Here is a 15291-nt window from a genome sequence, read left to right on the forward strand (position 1 = left end):
GGGAAGAAGCCAGGGACAGTGCTCAGGCCCTGAGTCCAAGACCCAGGACTGGCCAAAAAAAAAAAGAAGCATGGATATCAGTGTGTGGCGAGGACTGTTGAAAGCTTTTCTCTTCTCTCTCCTGCAAGGCCCAGTGATGTCCCTTCCCTCTTGGACAGCCACAGTGGCCGCTATGTGGCCATCATCTTTGAAAGCAATGGCTCCTATGTTGGACGAGAGGTACTGTATAGACGTGGGCGCGGGGCTGCGGCAGGTTCGCGGGCAGTGAGAACCACTGAGCACCATGGCTTGTGCTCCTCTCGGGTTCTCATCAGTAGTCACCAGCACCCTAGTTTGTATTTTTCAGCCAATTTACTGGTCTGTAGGCTGAGTGCTGGAATGAAGGCCTTGAGGGCTAAGGGTGTGGCTTCAGTGGTAGAGGACCTTCCTGCCAAACACAAGGCGCTGAGCTCAAGCCCCAGTGCTGCAAGACAAATGTGCTGTGTTTAAGGATGGGCCCTGGCTGCCCCTTCCTCGCAGGCCATCCTTTCTCCCTCTGCACTGTCACCAAGCTCTTCTCTTGGCTGGAGTCTGGACTCGACCAATTTGCCATATCCAAGATTCTGCTGATCCTTGTTTCTTCTGTGAGACACTCTTAGACTGATGTCACGTGTGGTTCTGAAGCCTCTGATTTGACCAAGTATAAATAATACCATCACTGGGTGCTGGTGGCTGGCGCTTATCATCCTAGGAGATCTCAGGAATCTGAGATCTGAGGATCATGGTTCAAAGCCAGCCTGGGGCAGGAAAGTTTGTGAGACTCTCATCTCCAGTTACCCACCAGAAAACCAGCAGCGGTGCTGGTGCTGTGGCTCAAGTGGTAGAGGGCTAGCCGTGAGCTAAAGAACTCAAGGGCACCACCTAGGCCCAGAGTTCCAGCCCCACGGCAGACCACCACCACAACAAAGATGCCACTCGTGAGGGTGCTCCGCCCAGGAGACCCGTTGCTGTGCCTTCCGCCTGAGCAGAGCGGGACAGGCACGAGGCACCTGCTGCCCTGCGGCCCAGGCCGCCCGCGCCACAGCTGGACTGACAGCTGTGTTGCTTCTGGGGCTAGCCTGCAGTGCGGGCACGGCCCACCCGGCCTGACGGGCCAGCACGCGTGGCTGTCGGGGCATGGCTGATGGTGGCCACGGTGCTGCAGGGTCCGTGGATGCGTTATAGGAGAAGCCTGCCTTTAAGAGTCAGTGCGAGTTCAGTTCTGTCATCTTTGGGCTTTGTAGTCTGCCCACGGGCGTGCAGCCCCCGAGTGGTTTAAAATGGACTGAAAAAGAAGGTGCGGATTCTGGTCTCCCAGAAGGCTCTGTGAAGGCTCTGCGTGACGGTCACTGATTTCCACGGCTGTGGTGCTTGGGCACCTGTACCGCCACTGGGACAGAGCTGCACCTTATACCACCCAGCGGCCTGCGGGAGGAAGGCCCTGCCGTGCCCTGCCGAGTGGTGCCTGTGGGCGGTGCCCCTGGCACAGCCGTTCACTTGGTGATCACCTTTCCACCACAGCCTTGCCTGTAAGGTGGAGGTCTTCACGCCACGTGCGTCTCCGTGAAGGTGACGGGGTCTCCTCCTCCTCCAGGTGACCCTGGACTTGATTCCATATGAAAACATCGTGGTGACCAGGGCGCTGGATGGGGACAGAGCATTTCTGCAGTCGCTGGGTGTGGCCTCCGTTCCTTCCTGCTACCTGATTTACCCAAATGGATCTCGTGGACTAATTAGCGTGTAAGCACTCGTTTGGCTTGTTATTTTGTGTGTGTGTGCCAGTCCTGGGACTTGAACTCAAGGCCTGGGTATTGCTCCTGAGCTTTTGTGTTCAAGGTTAGTGCTCTGCCACGTCAGCCACAGCTCCACTTCTGGGTTTTTTAGTTGTTGGGTTTTTTTTGGGTGTGGGGGGAATGGTAGTTAATTGGAGATAAGAGTCTCATGGACAGCCAGATGATGTTGGCTAATGCCTGTAATCCTAGCTACTCAGTATACACTGAGATCTGAGGATTTCAGTTCAAAGCCAACCCAAGCAGGAAAGTCTGTGAGATTCTTATCTCCAATTAACCACCAGAAAACTAGAAGTGGAGCTATAGCTCAAGGTGGTAGAACGCTAGCCTTGAGCAGAAAAGCTCAGGGACAGCCCTCAGGCCCTGAGTTCAAGCCTCATAACCAACAACAAAAAGAGTCTTGTGGACTCTCTTATCTAGGTTGGCTTCAAACCACTATCTTTAGATCTCAGCCTCCTAAGTAGCTAGGATTACAGATGTGAGCCACTGTCACCTTGTTTGGCCTAAAGAATAGTTGCTGGTTTTGGTGGGATCTGAGGAAATCTGTGGCTCTTGCAAGGCAGGTTAATCCAGGAACCAAAATCGGAGGAAGCCCTGGACCTGGCCACCTTCCCTGTGCTTGTCCTGCCCAGGCTCTTGGCATTCGTTGTCTGGGTTGTATTTTCGTGAGCTTCTAAGCAAATCCCAAGTCCAGGCAGATACCCACCTCTCTGCTGAGCCCAGCTCTGAGCTCCTGGCTGCTCTCTCTGCCCATGGGCTTGTGAGCATAGGCGCCTTTTCTAAAATGAGAGGTGGGGTAGGCGCCAGGCCCTGCCTCGGGAAAAGTGTGGTGTAGACTTACACCTCACAGGCAATGCTTTGTCTGAAAGTGCTAAGGAGAGGCGGGCGAGGCCCAGGGTTCTCTCTCCTTAAGGAGACAGCGGGAGGGGCTGAGGATATGGCCTAGTGGCAAGAGTGCTTGCCTCCTATACACAAAGCCCTGGGTTCGATTCCCCAGCACCACATATACAGAAAATGGCCAGAAGTGGCGCTGTGGCTCAAGTGGCAGGGTGCTAGCCTTAAGCAAAAAGAAGCCAGGGACAGTGCTCAGGCCCTGAGTCCAAGGCCCAGGACTGGCAAAAAAAAAAAGGGAGACAGCGGGAGCCCTCCTGTGTCCAGCCCCAGTGTAGCACCTCCATGCCCCATAGGACAATGCCAGGAGCATGAACGAACTGCACGCCAGCAGATGGGAAAGCTTGGGGAGGCCTCTAAGCTTCTGGGGAGCCTGTGGCCTCCTTGCTGCTTCTTGCTGTTGGAGGGCAGAAGAAGGCCTGCCCTGCCCTGCCCTGCCCTGCCCTGGCTTCCAGCAGGGGTGCAGTGGGTACGAGCTGCTGGATCCCCGCATCCAGGCGCCTCCCAGGCCAAGGGCACACCTCGGAACAGCGCAGGGTTCCTCTGGCCCCTCCAAAGCTTCACAGGGCGGTGAGGACCCTGCCAAGAGCCCTGGCACCTCACTTCCTTATGGAAAAATGGCAGCCGGAGCTGGCATACGAGCCACTCAGAGGGCGGGGCCCGAAAACCAAGGCGAGGCCTAGACAATGCAAGACCCTACCGAGAACAGCTGAAGTAGAAGGGGCAGGGCGCCTGGTTCCAGGGGTAGTGCGCCTGCCCGGCTTGAGTTCCATCCCCAGTGCGGCACGACCTTGACGGAAGTCGAGGGCGCCGAGGTCGTGGGGCGTGTCTTCACAGCTGCGGTGGGTTCTGAAGATGGAGGTCCAGCGTGCACCCACCACACTGCCACAGCAGGTCTCCTGCAGCCCGTGCGCCGTGTTCTCTGTGGAAGTGTGAGCTCCGTGGCTCGCCCTGGGCCCTGCACTACAGCAGAAGGGCTGCAAGTGCCATCTACCCAGAACCCTACGGAGAACCAAGACCCCCCCCCCCCCCCGGCCTGGCTTCCAGATGCCTGCTCGGCTGGCAGATTGTGAGCACGTCGGCCAAGGCTCTTAGGCGCGTCGGGATCGCAGTCGGGATAAAGCTGATCTTGGCAGATGCTCAGACCCGCTTTACCAATGTCTTAAGGTCCGGCAAAGCGCAGATGAATCTCCTTAAGCTGCTGCAACTCGGCCGTGATCTGGGGATTCTTGTTCTTCCCGGGCGGGAGGGCAGCTCCTGAGTCCAGCCGTGGCCACCGTCCACTGCAGCCTCTGGACCCCAGCCTGACGCGAGGCCAGAGTGGACGCAGCTGTCCTGCAGGCGGGGATGGCCTGGCTGGGGCCCCACCTGCGGTCCTAGCCACGCTGGAGGCTGAGAGCCAGCCCGGGCACTAGCGCCACTTAACCAGCAAACAAGCTAGACTGAGAGGATGGCTCAGGGGGTCGAGGACCAGCTGTGCGTGAGCAAGCCGAGCACGAAGCCCTGAGTTCAAGGCCCATTACCAGTGTACACACACCCTGTACACGCGTGTGCATGCCCACAGCCATAACCGAGGTGTGTGGATGATTGTGTGGCCCCTCACGGCCCCCTGGGGGGACAGCACGGGCAGCTCCCGGTGTGTGTGGACACCTCCGTCTCCTTCCTTGCAGCGCAAAGCCTCTCCGCTCCTTTTTCTCCTCTTATTTGAAGTCACTGCCAGGTGTGAGGAAAAAATCGCTTTCCTTGCCCAAAAAGCCCAGCCCAGAAGAACAGTCGGAGGTGGTGGCTTGGCGAGAATTTGACAGGCAAGTGTGTGCTTGGACTGAAGGGGGGGGGCGGGGGGGGGACACAGGATGCAGGGGGAGTGACCGTGGGGGAGGGACACGGGGGCGCCCCCTGGTGGCCAGGGGCCTGTGGATCTGACCTTCCCGTGTTCCACCTCAGGGCCAAGCTGTACATGGCGGACCTGGAATCCGGGCTGCACTACCTGCTGCGGGTGGAGCTGGCCGCCCACAGGTCCCTGGCCGGCGCCGAGCTGAAGACCCTCAGAGACTTTGTGACACTCGTGGCCAAGGTGCGGGACAGCGGGGTGGCAAGGGCTCTGTGGAGCCGGGGGCCCAGTCCTTCCGGTGGCCCCCGCCTGCCTCGTGATTCCTCGCTCTGCTGCCTGAATGCCTACTCTATGCCGGAGGCAGGCAGGGGTTCGCAGCAGAGCGGCTGGGGACCCCGTGAACCTCTCTGAAAGGCTGGACTCTGGCTGCCTCGACACCCCAGGTCAGGGAGGTCCAGGGGGCGCTGAAGTGGGGGCTGGATGGTGGCTTTAGAACCTACGTAGCTTGTGTGGATGTGGGGCTGGGGAGGGTCCCCACCGGAAATGTGTCTGCAACCATGCCGGGGTCACCAGGGGAGGGGAGTCGGGCCCCACGTCTGGGAGGCAGCCAGGATGCCTGGGAGGAGGCCCTGTCCAGCACGCGGTGCCGAGCCCAGCCTTGGTGTGGGTGAAGGGAGACCTGAGCAGGCTTCGGGGACCAAATGCCACCAGCTTGCCAGGGTGCGCCCTCCCCAGCCCGCCCAAGCCGGGCTCGGTGGCCCCCGGTGCCGAGCAGAGTGCTGTGCAGCGCAGCGCCGAGAGCAGGACCCCAGCGACAGCAGGGCCTCCCCAGGGCAGGGAGGCCCTCGGGGGCCGGGAGCAGGACCCCAGGCCCAGGGCAGGGAGGCCCTCGGGGGCCGGGAGCAGGACCCCAGCCACAGCAGGGCCTCCCCAGGGCAGGGAGGCCCTTGGGGGCCGAGAGCAGGACCCCAGGCCCAGGGCAGGGAGGCCCTCGGGGGCCGAGAGCAGGACCCCAGGCCCAGGGCAGGGAGGCCCTCGGGGGCCGAGAGCAGGACCCCAGGCCCAGGGCAGGGAGGCCCTCGGGGGCCGGGAGCAGGACCCCAGGCCCAGGGCAGGGAAGCCCTCGGGGAAGGCAGTCGCTGTTCGCACGGGCCTCCTGGGCCAGCCAGGACAGCTCTGCTTGGCTGATGCCTGGCGTCCAGGGCGTTCCTGTTACCTGGGTGTAGAGGTGCGTGGTGTCAGCCCCAGGCTCCCACCAAGAACTTGCAGCCTCATGGCTCAAAATCAAGCGTTTGTTGTCTTCTGGGCCCAGCCATTATTTTGGCAGAGCCTAATAAGGAAGAAGGCCGTCCCGGTCCCCGCGGTAAGCCCAGCCGGCGCGCTGTGGACCACAGCAGCTGTGTGGCCTGGCTGCAGCCCTGGTGCTCCCTGAGCTCTGGTGCAGCCCAGCCTGGGGCCGCCTCCCCTGACCTGTGGGTGGGGGTCCCAAGCACAGCACCACAGCTCCCGGCTCCCCAGTCCTCCCAGGCTGGCAGGGGGCTCCCCAGGGGTTGCAGTGGACTACTTCTGGACCCCAACAGGACCGCTGCTCCTCAGCCATTTGGGTAGCCTGCACTCACGGTAGGGTGTAAGAAAGCAAAGGAAGTAGAGTTTGTAGTTCAGTAAGTAGTGAGTTCCACGCCATTTCAGACGAGTACGTGAACGGTGTTTAGAGACTTCTTTTGTTACCCATTGTGCTTTTCGGAGTTGAGGCAGCGCTCGCTGGCCGTTTCTTTAAGAAAATGCTCTGCTTCTCTGCGCAGCCCGTCCTGCGGTGCCCCCCGGGTGTGCAGGTTCCGTGTGTCTCCCCCCCGGCCTTGGCCATTCTTCCCGACAGCAGGGGCCCTGGTGGAGGGGGCGGGCCTCGTCAGGCACGGCGCCCCTTACATCACAACTGACCGTGAATAACTTCACGAAAATGTATTCAAATATCCGAAAACAAATTCATTTCTGGTCAGTTTCGGAAAGGAATTGTTTCAGCGTTAAAAGATCCTGCTCATGGTCCAGCCTTTTATGTTGGTCTGCTTGTTAGCATGGTTTCGAGGCTTCTCCCACGCTGCATGTGTGATAGGAAAGCGACGTCCCAGCCAAGTTCCCAAGAGGGGGCGCAGGACGGCCTCCTGTTCGGGCTGCGCGTGGCGGCGGCGCCTTCCGAGGCCCGCCGGCTCCTGACAGCCGGGCACCGCACGCTCCGTGGCTGCGTTTCCACGTGGGCGCTCCACCGTGGCGTGAGCAGGCACAGAGGCTCCGGGGCGGGCGCGGGGGGCCCACGCCCGTCATCCGCCCTGCTCAGGAGGCTGAGAGTGAGGATCGCAGCTCCAGGCCAGCCTGGGCAGGAAAGCCCATGACTCTCAGCTCCACTGAACCACCAGAAAGCTGGAGGTGGGGCTGTGGCTCAAGTGGTAGAGCGCCAGCCTGAGCACAAACGCTCAGGGGCGGTGCTCAGGCCCACGGTTCAAGCCCTGTGGCCAGCAAAAACAAAACGGCCAAGGCGGCCAAGGCCCGGGAGGTGAAGGGGCAGAGCCCTGGTTCCGAGAGTGGCCGCCTCACTTCCCGGTGAAGCCCCCGGGTGCGGGGCCGTCCTGAGGCTGTCTTCCTCTCTCAGCTGTTCCCTGGCCGAGCTCCCGTCAGGAAGCTGCTGGAGACGCTGCAGGAGTGGCTGAGCACCCTGCCTCTGGACAGGATCCCCTACAACGCCGTCCTCGACCTGGTCAACAACAAGATGCGGGTGAGTCCCGACCCCGCCTCCTGTGCCCACCGCCCGTGGTCCACGGGGAGAAAACCGCCGGCCTCGGGCAAGCAGGCCCCGTGCTTGCACAGGTCCGCTTCCCTGGCAGCATCAGCCCCCACGCTCGGCTGTCCTGGGGGAACAGCGCGGGGCTGTGGTGGTAGCCGGGTGGGCATGGGGTCGCGGTGGTCCTTCCGCATCCGCCTCCCAAGCGTCAGCGTTATCGCTGTCTACCCCATCTGCCTTGGGTTGTCTTAACTTCACTAAGCTGTGGTGCTGTGTTCGGTGAGCATGGAAGGTTCTAGAGCCCTCCCTCGGGTTCCCCTGTACGGTGTCTGGGCCCGCTGCTGCTGCCCCTCTCTGGCCCTGAGGTTTGACAGTAGAAAACCCCTCGCTGACTGTCCAGCCTCACCTGTATCTGAGCTAGCGCCCCAGACCTGGCTGGTGCATCAGTCCACCAACACTGCCGCCCGGTCTTCCTGCGGCAGCTTAGAAACAAACAGTTGCCTTGATCTTTCTTTTTTCTTTTTTTTTTTGGCCAGTCCTGGGCCTTGGACTCAGGGCCTGAGCACTGTTCCTGGCTTCTTCCCGCTAAAGGCTAGCACTCTGCCACTTGAGACACAGCGCCACTTCTGGCCGTTTTCTGTATATGTGGTGCTGGGGAATCGAACCTAGGGCCTCCTGTATTCGAGGCAGGCACTCTTGCCACTAGGCTATATCCCCAGCCCGCCTTGATCTTTCTTGCACTTTCTCCAGACCGTGTGAAACAGGTGTGGTAGATGTGGGGCCACGGGGGAGGCAGAAGAGCGGCCTGGCATGCTGGGAATATGACCTAGTGGTAGCGCTTGCCTGGTATACATGAAGCCCTGGGTTCAATTCCCCAGCACCACCTATATAGAAAAAGCCAGAAGGGGCGCTGTGGCTCAAGTGGTAGAGTGCTAGCCTTGAGCAGAAAGAAGCCAGGGATAGTGCTCAGTCCCTGAGTTCAAGGCCCAGGACTGGCGTCAAGCCCATGAAACAGACCTGCCTGCAGCCCGGGCTGCGGCGCGCACTGGGCCCCTGCTCACCGGGACCCCCGCTCTTGCGCTGTGCTGTTCACCTCTGCAGAGGGAGCACACCAGGCCACTTGAAGTGTTTATGGGTGGTTCTTTGTGGCTCCTACATCCTAATGGATCCTGCAGAAGAAGAAGAAGGGTTGGTCAGGCACCAACGGTCAAGCCTGTCATCCTAGCTACTCAGGAGGCTGGGCTCTGAGGAGCTTGGTTCAAAGCCAGCCCAGGCAGGAAAACCTATGAGACTCTTATCTCCAATTAAGCACCAAAGAAGCTGGAAATGGAGCTGTGGCTCAAGTGGTAGAGAGCCAGCCCCTTGAGCAACAAAAGCTCAGGGACAGAGCCCAGGCCCTGCGTTCAAGCCCCAGGACCAGCACCAAGAAAGAGGAGGCGAGGAGGGGGAGGGTAGTGCCTTTTATGCGTACTATTGTTCATCAAGGCACAGACCTTGTCTTCTGGCCAAAGATGGAAAAAGAGCCGGAGCAGACCGCCCCGGCAGGAGCAGACCGCCTGTCTGTGTGGTGAACTCCCTCAGTGCTGACACATACGTTGGTCCTGGGTGTCACCTCACTGGGTAGAGGCCCAGATCTGGTGTGCACAGTGGAAGCATTTTTTTAACGTTAATTTACTTTTTCTGGTGTTAGGACTTGAACTCAGGGCCTCCCGTTCTTGCTCAGCTTTTTCTGCTCAAGGCTAGAGCTTTTCTCCTTGAGCCACGCCTCCAGTTCTCGCTTTCTGCTGGTGAATTGGAGGTAAGATTGTCTCTGATTCCTCTGTCTGGGCTGGCTTCAAGCCACGATCCTCAGACTTCGGTTTCATGAGTAGCTGGGATTATAGACGTGAGCCACGAGCCCCTGGCCCAGTAAGGAGGTTTCGATGAATGATACTTTCCGGTTCCTGCCACCAGTGGCTTTTATTGTTAACAGTTGCCTTACGTCCCCTGTGTCTTCCCCAGATATCCGGAATCTTCCTCACCAACCATGTCACGTGGGTGGGATGCCAGGGCAGCAGACCCGAGCTGAGGGGTTACCCCTGCTCCCTCTGGAAGCTGTTCCACACTCTGACGGTCGAGGCCTCCGCCCACCCAGAGGCGCTGCTGGGCACAGGTACACCACCCCCCAGCTGCACCGCCTGGGCTCGGTGCGCTGTCCACCCAGGTGCCCACAGGCGCGGAAGCGGGAGGGTGGGGGTGTTCTCCCCAGACATCCACAGGAGTGCCACCCGCCATGGCCATGGGAGGGAGGAGCCTGGGCTCCGCTCGCTCACTGACAAACGCATGCACTTGCCTAGAAAAGTTGGATGGGGAGACCTCTTCAGAGAGGTGTATTAGGTATCCGTTGCTACGTAACAAATTCCCCCACGTTGAGCAGCTTAAAACATCCCAGCTTTATCATCTCTCAGCTTTATCGTGCTGGGGTTCATGTCTGCCAGGACTTGGGGTGTGTGTCTCCCCCATCCCAGCAGGCCCTGGTGTGTGCTGGGGTTCCTGTCCACCGGGACTTGGGGTGTGTGTCTCCCCATCCCAGCAGGCCCTGGTGTGTGCTGGGGTTCCTGTCCACCGGGACTTGGGGTGTGTGTCTCCCCATCCCAGCAAGCCCTGGTGTGTGCTGGGGTTCCTGTCCACCGGGACTTGGGGTGTGTGTCTCCCCATGCCAGCAGGCCCTGGTGTGTTAGTGGGGTGAGGAAGGACGGGACTCTGGGCGTCGCAGGAGCCTGTCCCGTGTCCCCCATCTGACCTCTTCCTTCTGGTGGATATGGGAGTCAGGGCTGGGAGGCAGATGCTGCCTGTTTAGGCCACCACTCACCTTGCCAAAATGACCTATACCAAGGGTCAAAGGTCTTCACCCCGCCACCCCACCCCCGTCCTCCGGGCAGTGAGGTTCCAGCTTCACACAGTCCAGTGGGGAGGGACGGCTCTTAACTCCACGGTCCCAAGAGAATCAGAAAGGGCAGAGAAGAACAGACGGAAGGGGACGGCTTGGGAGCCATTGCGAGGCACTGCAGTCAGAACAGCAGTTGGACGAGATTGAGTGCAGCAGCCCATCCGGGCCCATGCCTGACCCCGCTGCTGTGTCCCTGTGGGGGTCCTGGGGGGCAGGCGGAGCCCAGCCCCGCCCCACGTGTGACGGGAGGAGCGCTGGGAGGGCCGTGGGGAGGGCATGACGGCCCTGCTCCAGCTGGGAGGAGGCTGGGCACCCCCGGGGGCACTGGGCACCGCTCCCGTCTCCGAGCCCGGCGCTCTTCCGCCGGAGGAATTGGGTCAGACAGCGCGGGATTAAGTCTTGGAGGTTTTCTTTCCTTACTGCACATTTAAGCCCCGTGGGCTCAAGCGCCAGCCTCGCGTCCTAACCCTCCCCCAGGTAGAGGTTTAGGGTCGTGTCCACTTTAAAGATTAGGTTCCGGGCGGGCGGCGCCGCGGCTGGGAAGAGGAGGGGATTACCGCAACGCCAGGCAGATGTCAGGAGACCTCCTGTGGAGGAGGCCCGCCGCCCGGCACGGCCAGGGCCCCTGCCTCCCGCGGGCACTGCCCGGCACCCGCAAGGCGCCCGCAGCCAGCCACACTCGCGGTGTGCTGCCACCCACCTCCTCTGAGGGCTGTAGACCAGGAGCCCAGTGGCAGGGCTGGGGACAGAGAACGCAGCCTCCTCGGCCCCTCGGCTGGTCCTTGGGGCGCTGGGGCACGGGCCACTGGGGCTCTGCCTTCCCGTCCGCACACTCGGCTGGCATGGGCTCTGCCAGCCCGGGGCCGACTCCTGACTCTGTTTGCCTGCCCCCCCCCCCCGGCCCCCGCCTGCCCTTCCGCATCCCTGTTTCTGCGCCCCGCGCCCGTCCTGAGCCCCCGCTGGGCCTGCCGTGCTGTGGGCTGTGCCTTCAGATGCTGCCTTTTTGAAATTTTGATTCTTTAAAACCAGGGCTTTGTGCTTGCTAGGTAGGTGCTCTTCCCTAAACCACACCTCCAGTCACTTTTGCAGTGTTCCGTTGGTTTGGTTTGATATCTGGTACTAGGACTTGAGCTCTTTTGCTTAAAGTTGGTACTCTACCAACGAACCATGCCTCCGGTTTGACATCTTGCTGAATAATTGAGCATAGTGTCTCCTGAAGTTTTCTGCCCAAACTGGCTTTGAACCAAGGTCCTCAGGTCTCAGCCTCCCGAGTTGCTAGGATTGTGCACCTGAGCCACTGGTGCCCTGCTCATTAGGGTTATTTTAGAGTTCTGATTCTTGCCCAGGCACACCCACACCGGGGTGCACCCACGCAGCCCAGCTTCTTCCTGTTGAGAGGAGTCTTTGGACTCCTCTGCCCGATCCGGCCTGGGACCCCTGTGATCTCAGGAGGGAGCTAGGATAGGGGCATGAACCCCCGCATCCAGCTCTGGGTTGAGCTGGGGCTTGCGTGCGTGATCGTACATGACGGGATCTTACTTACATCTGGCTGGCTTTGAACCGCGATCCTCCTAACCTCATCCGCCTACTTACCTAAGATTATAGAGGTGAACCGCCGGCATCCGGCCTGAACTCAGGGCTTGAGTGCTGTCCCTTAGGTTTTTTGCTCAGTACTAGTGCTCTACCACTTGAGCCACAGCTCCACTTCCAGCTTTTTGGTGATTAATTACAGTAAGAGTCTCACCGACTACCCTCCCTGGTCTGGCTTTGAACTGGGGTCCTCGGATCTCAGCCTCCTGAGTAGCTAGGACTACAGGGGGGGTTCCCTGGCACCGGCTTGACGTTTTCATTTTGAGAGTCTTGCCCTGTGTAGTTGAGACTAATCTGGAGCCGGCTCTGTGGCCCAGGCTGTCCCTGAGCTCAGCTTCCTGCCGTCGTCTTCCATGCACTGGGACTGTGGCGCCGGCACTGTTTGGAGGGGGACTCTCTCGCCCTCCCCTAGGTGCCCTGGCTGCCACCCGCCTGCCCCGGGGAGTCAGGGTGGGGAAGAGCCTCACCACCCTGGCCCGCACCGCCCGTGGGAGCCCCAGGCCAAGGGCAGGGGCAGCCGTGAGCCTGGCGAGGACCTGGGGGAGTGTGGGTGTCTGAGTGCGTGTAGCTCGGGCTTGGTGCTGGGGGCCCGTGCCGTCTGCCGTGGGAACCCCTGTGCACCCCTGCTTGTGCTGGGGTGTTGGGGCTCTGTCCACAGGCTGCTCTGCGGAGACCTGGGCAGCCTGCTCAGACCTGTCCTGCGAGAGCAGGGGGATGCGCGGGGCTCCGGCGCCCGGCTCCAGCGCCCGGCTCTTCTCCCCGCAGGCTTGGAGGAGGACCCCGCGGCCGTGCTGCAGACCCTGAGGAGGTACATCCGCACTTTCTTTGGCTGCAGAGAGTGTGGCGAGCACTTTGAGGCGATGGCCAAAGAGTCCATGGACACGGTGAAGACCCCGGACCAAGCCCTCCTCTGGCTGTGGAGGAAGCACAACGCGGTGAACAGCCGCCTGGCGGGTGAGCCAGGGCAGCGCGGGGGGCGGGGGGCCAGCCTGGGAGCCGCGCTGTGCCCGGGAGGCCGGCCCTCCCGGACCACCGTGTCCTGCCAGCCGGCGGGGCCTCTGGCCTGGGCTCCGGCCCTCACCAAGCCGTGTGGTTTTCTGGTGCCTGGCAGTGATTTGGATATTAGAAAACTCAGGATACAGCTTGGGGTACCGAATTTATCATTTGTTTTTTTAATCTATTCTTAGCTGGGTGCTAGAGTCTCGCGCTTATAATCCTGGCTACTCAGGAGGCTGAGCTCTGAGGATTGCAGTTCAAATCCAGCCCACACAGGAAAGTCCATGAGACTCATCTCCAATCACCTACTCAAGGGAAAAACAAACAAACAAAAAAACAACGGAAATGGCTCTGTGGCTCAAGTGGTCGAGTGCTAACCTAAAATGTTCAGAAATAGCAGCCAGGCCCTGAGTTCATGCCCTACGACTCTCACTCTCTGTCTCTGTCTCTGTCTCTCTCTCTCTCTCTCTCTCTCTCTCTCTCTCTCTCTCTCTCTCTCTCTCTCTCACACACACACACACACATCTATTCTCAGACTGTAAGCCCAAGCTCTCTTTGGGGTCAGTCTGTAACCCCACAAGGTAGTTTTGTTTTTAAAAACTAAATGGGACATATGTGTTCTCTGAGTTAAGTAAATTCAAAGTACTCACAAACGAATGGCAGATTAAAATTAGGCTTAAAATAATTCCACTGAGAAATGAATTTGATAAGGATGAATGGAAAATGCCCTAAACTGCCGGTTTTCACTTAATCCAGCGCATTAGCAAGCGCGACGACGAGAGCACTAAAGGGAATTGGTTTGGCCTGGCTCGCGGGCTGAGGGCGCCTCGCACTGTGGGATTTCCTCGCCCCTGTCGGCTGCGGCCTCAAGGCGGCCTGCGAGGCCGGCCGAGGTCCTCCCCCCTCCCCCCCCCCCCCCCCGCACCTCCCCACAGGGCTGCACTGAGGCAGCCAGCTGGACCGCCCAGCCCGGAGCACGAGCAGGAAGGGGCCGTCCGTGCCCCTCCCGCGCCGTGAGCTCCCCAGCTCACCTCCTCAGCAGCCTGTGGAGGGAGGGAGGGAGGGAGGTCCGACCCGCCACGCCTGCCCCCTGTCCACCATGACCTCATCCGAGCCCTCCACAGGACAGCCTCAGGAGGGTGCGGCCCCCGCCGTGTGTATGTGTCCTGGCCAGCAGGTGAAGAGGCCGGGTGTGGCCAGCATCCCCTGCACAAAAGGTGGCCCGCCTAAGCCAAGCACCGTGGCTCACGCCTGTCGTCCCAGCTACTCTGGAGGCTGAGAGCTGAGGACACAGTTCAAAGCCAGCCCGGGCAGGAAAGCCCATGAGACTCTTACCTCCAATGAACCCCCAGAAAGCCAGAAGTGGCGCTGTGGCTCACGTGGTAGAGCACTAGCCTTGAGCTGAAGAGCTCAGGGACAGCGCCCAGGCCTGGAGTTCAAGCCCCATGACCGACAAAAAAAAAATGGTGCTCTCCCAACCAGCGGGAGAGGCGAGGAAGTGCACCCCGCCAAGGGTGAACCCAGAATAGGTAACGAGCCGCGAGTCGCCCGCACCCAGCCCAACCCAACCTTTCGCCGGCAGTTGGACAATCAGACGACTCGGGAGAGGTTCAAGACTGCTCTCAGTTTTAGTGGTGCGGACCAGATCTTAAGTATGGGCAATGGCAGGAAGAGGAGGGTGTAACATACCTAGCCAGGGCGATGATTGGCGGTCCCAGCTGTCAGTCAAGGGCGGAAGGCCACGGGCCCTCCCTAAGGGGCGGCCTAAGTACTAGCAGGACCGCCTCCAGGTTACTGCCGGCAGCCATCTTGCTGCACAGCGTCTTAAGGCTGGGAGGCGTGGCCAGCTAGAGCCGCCTTTCCAGTTCCGGACCCGGAAGGCAGGCGGGGCTAACCGGGATCCCTCTTCCGGGAGGCGGTGCAAGCAGGCACGCACCCAGGGACTGAGGCAGGCGGGGCTCTTCAGGGCCTCACTCCCGAGGCCCACAGCCACACACCTCCGGGGCGCGGATGGGCGGGGCCGGTGGGTGGGCCCCACAGGAGGTAGCCGGCCTCCCCTTCCCTGAGGACCACTTGAGGGTGGTCAGCAGGCCGGGGCGGGGGTGGCAGGCGGAGGGAGGCAGGCCAAGGCTGGTGCAGGGCGCTTGCGCGGTCCTGCACTGGGCGTGCGGGAGGGAGGACAGCTGCTCACGGTGTGCGCTCCGGGTCGTCCCGGCACGCTGCCTCGCTCACGGGCACACGCCCGTGTCCGGAGCCCGTGCCGGCCGGCTGCCTGCATCGTCCTCGGTTAGAATGTTGGTGGTTTGTTTTGGCCGGTCCTGGGCCTCGAACTCTGGACCCGGATGCTGTCCCTGAGCCTCTTGGTGCTCAAGGCCAGCGCTCTCGCACTTGAACCACGACGCCCTTCTGGCTTTTTCTGAGTGGTTCATTGGAGATGAGAGTCTCACAGACTTTTCTGTCTGGGCTGCTTTTG

The 15291-nt window shown here is 60.6% G+C and overlaps 1 protein-coding gene across 2 annotated transcripts in view; it reads left to right on the forward strand.

Annotated features, from left to right (window-relative positions):
* The window catches only part of Qsox2 (quiescin sulfhydryl oxidase 2), a 29794-nt gene that overhangs the window by 10170 nt on the left and 4333 nt on the right, over nt 1–15291 (forward strand). For both annotated transcript variants that reach the window (XM_048346001.1, XM_048345995.1), the window contains exons 5-11: nt 129–219; nt 1613–1758; nt 4370–4504; nt 4644–4773; nt 7175–7297; nt 9305–9455; nt 12588–12776. In XM_048346001.1, the coding sequence (XP_048201958.1) occupies nt 129–219; nt 1613–1758; nt 4370–4504; nt 4644–4773; nt 7175–7297; nt 9305–9455; nt 12588–12776 (965 nt within the window). The remainder of the gene's footprint in view (nt 1–128; nt 220–1612; nt 1759–4369; nt 4505–4643; nt 4774–7174; nt 7298–9304; nt 9456–12587; nt 12777–15291) is intronic.

The sequence above is a fragment of the Perognathus longimembris genome, chromosome 1, assembly GCF_023159225.1.
Source record: "Perognathus longimembris pacificus isolate PPM17 chromosome 1, ASM2315922v1, whole genome shotgun sequence".
Classification (NCBI taxonomy): Eukaryota; Metazoa; Chordata; class Mammalia; order Rodentia; family Heteromyidae; genus Perognathus; species Perognathus longimembris.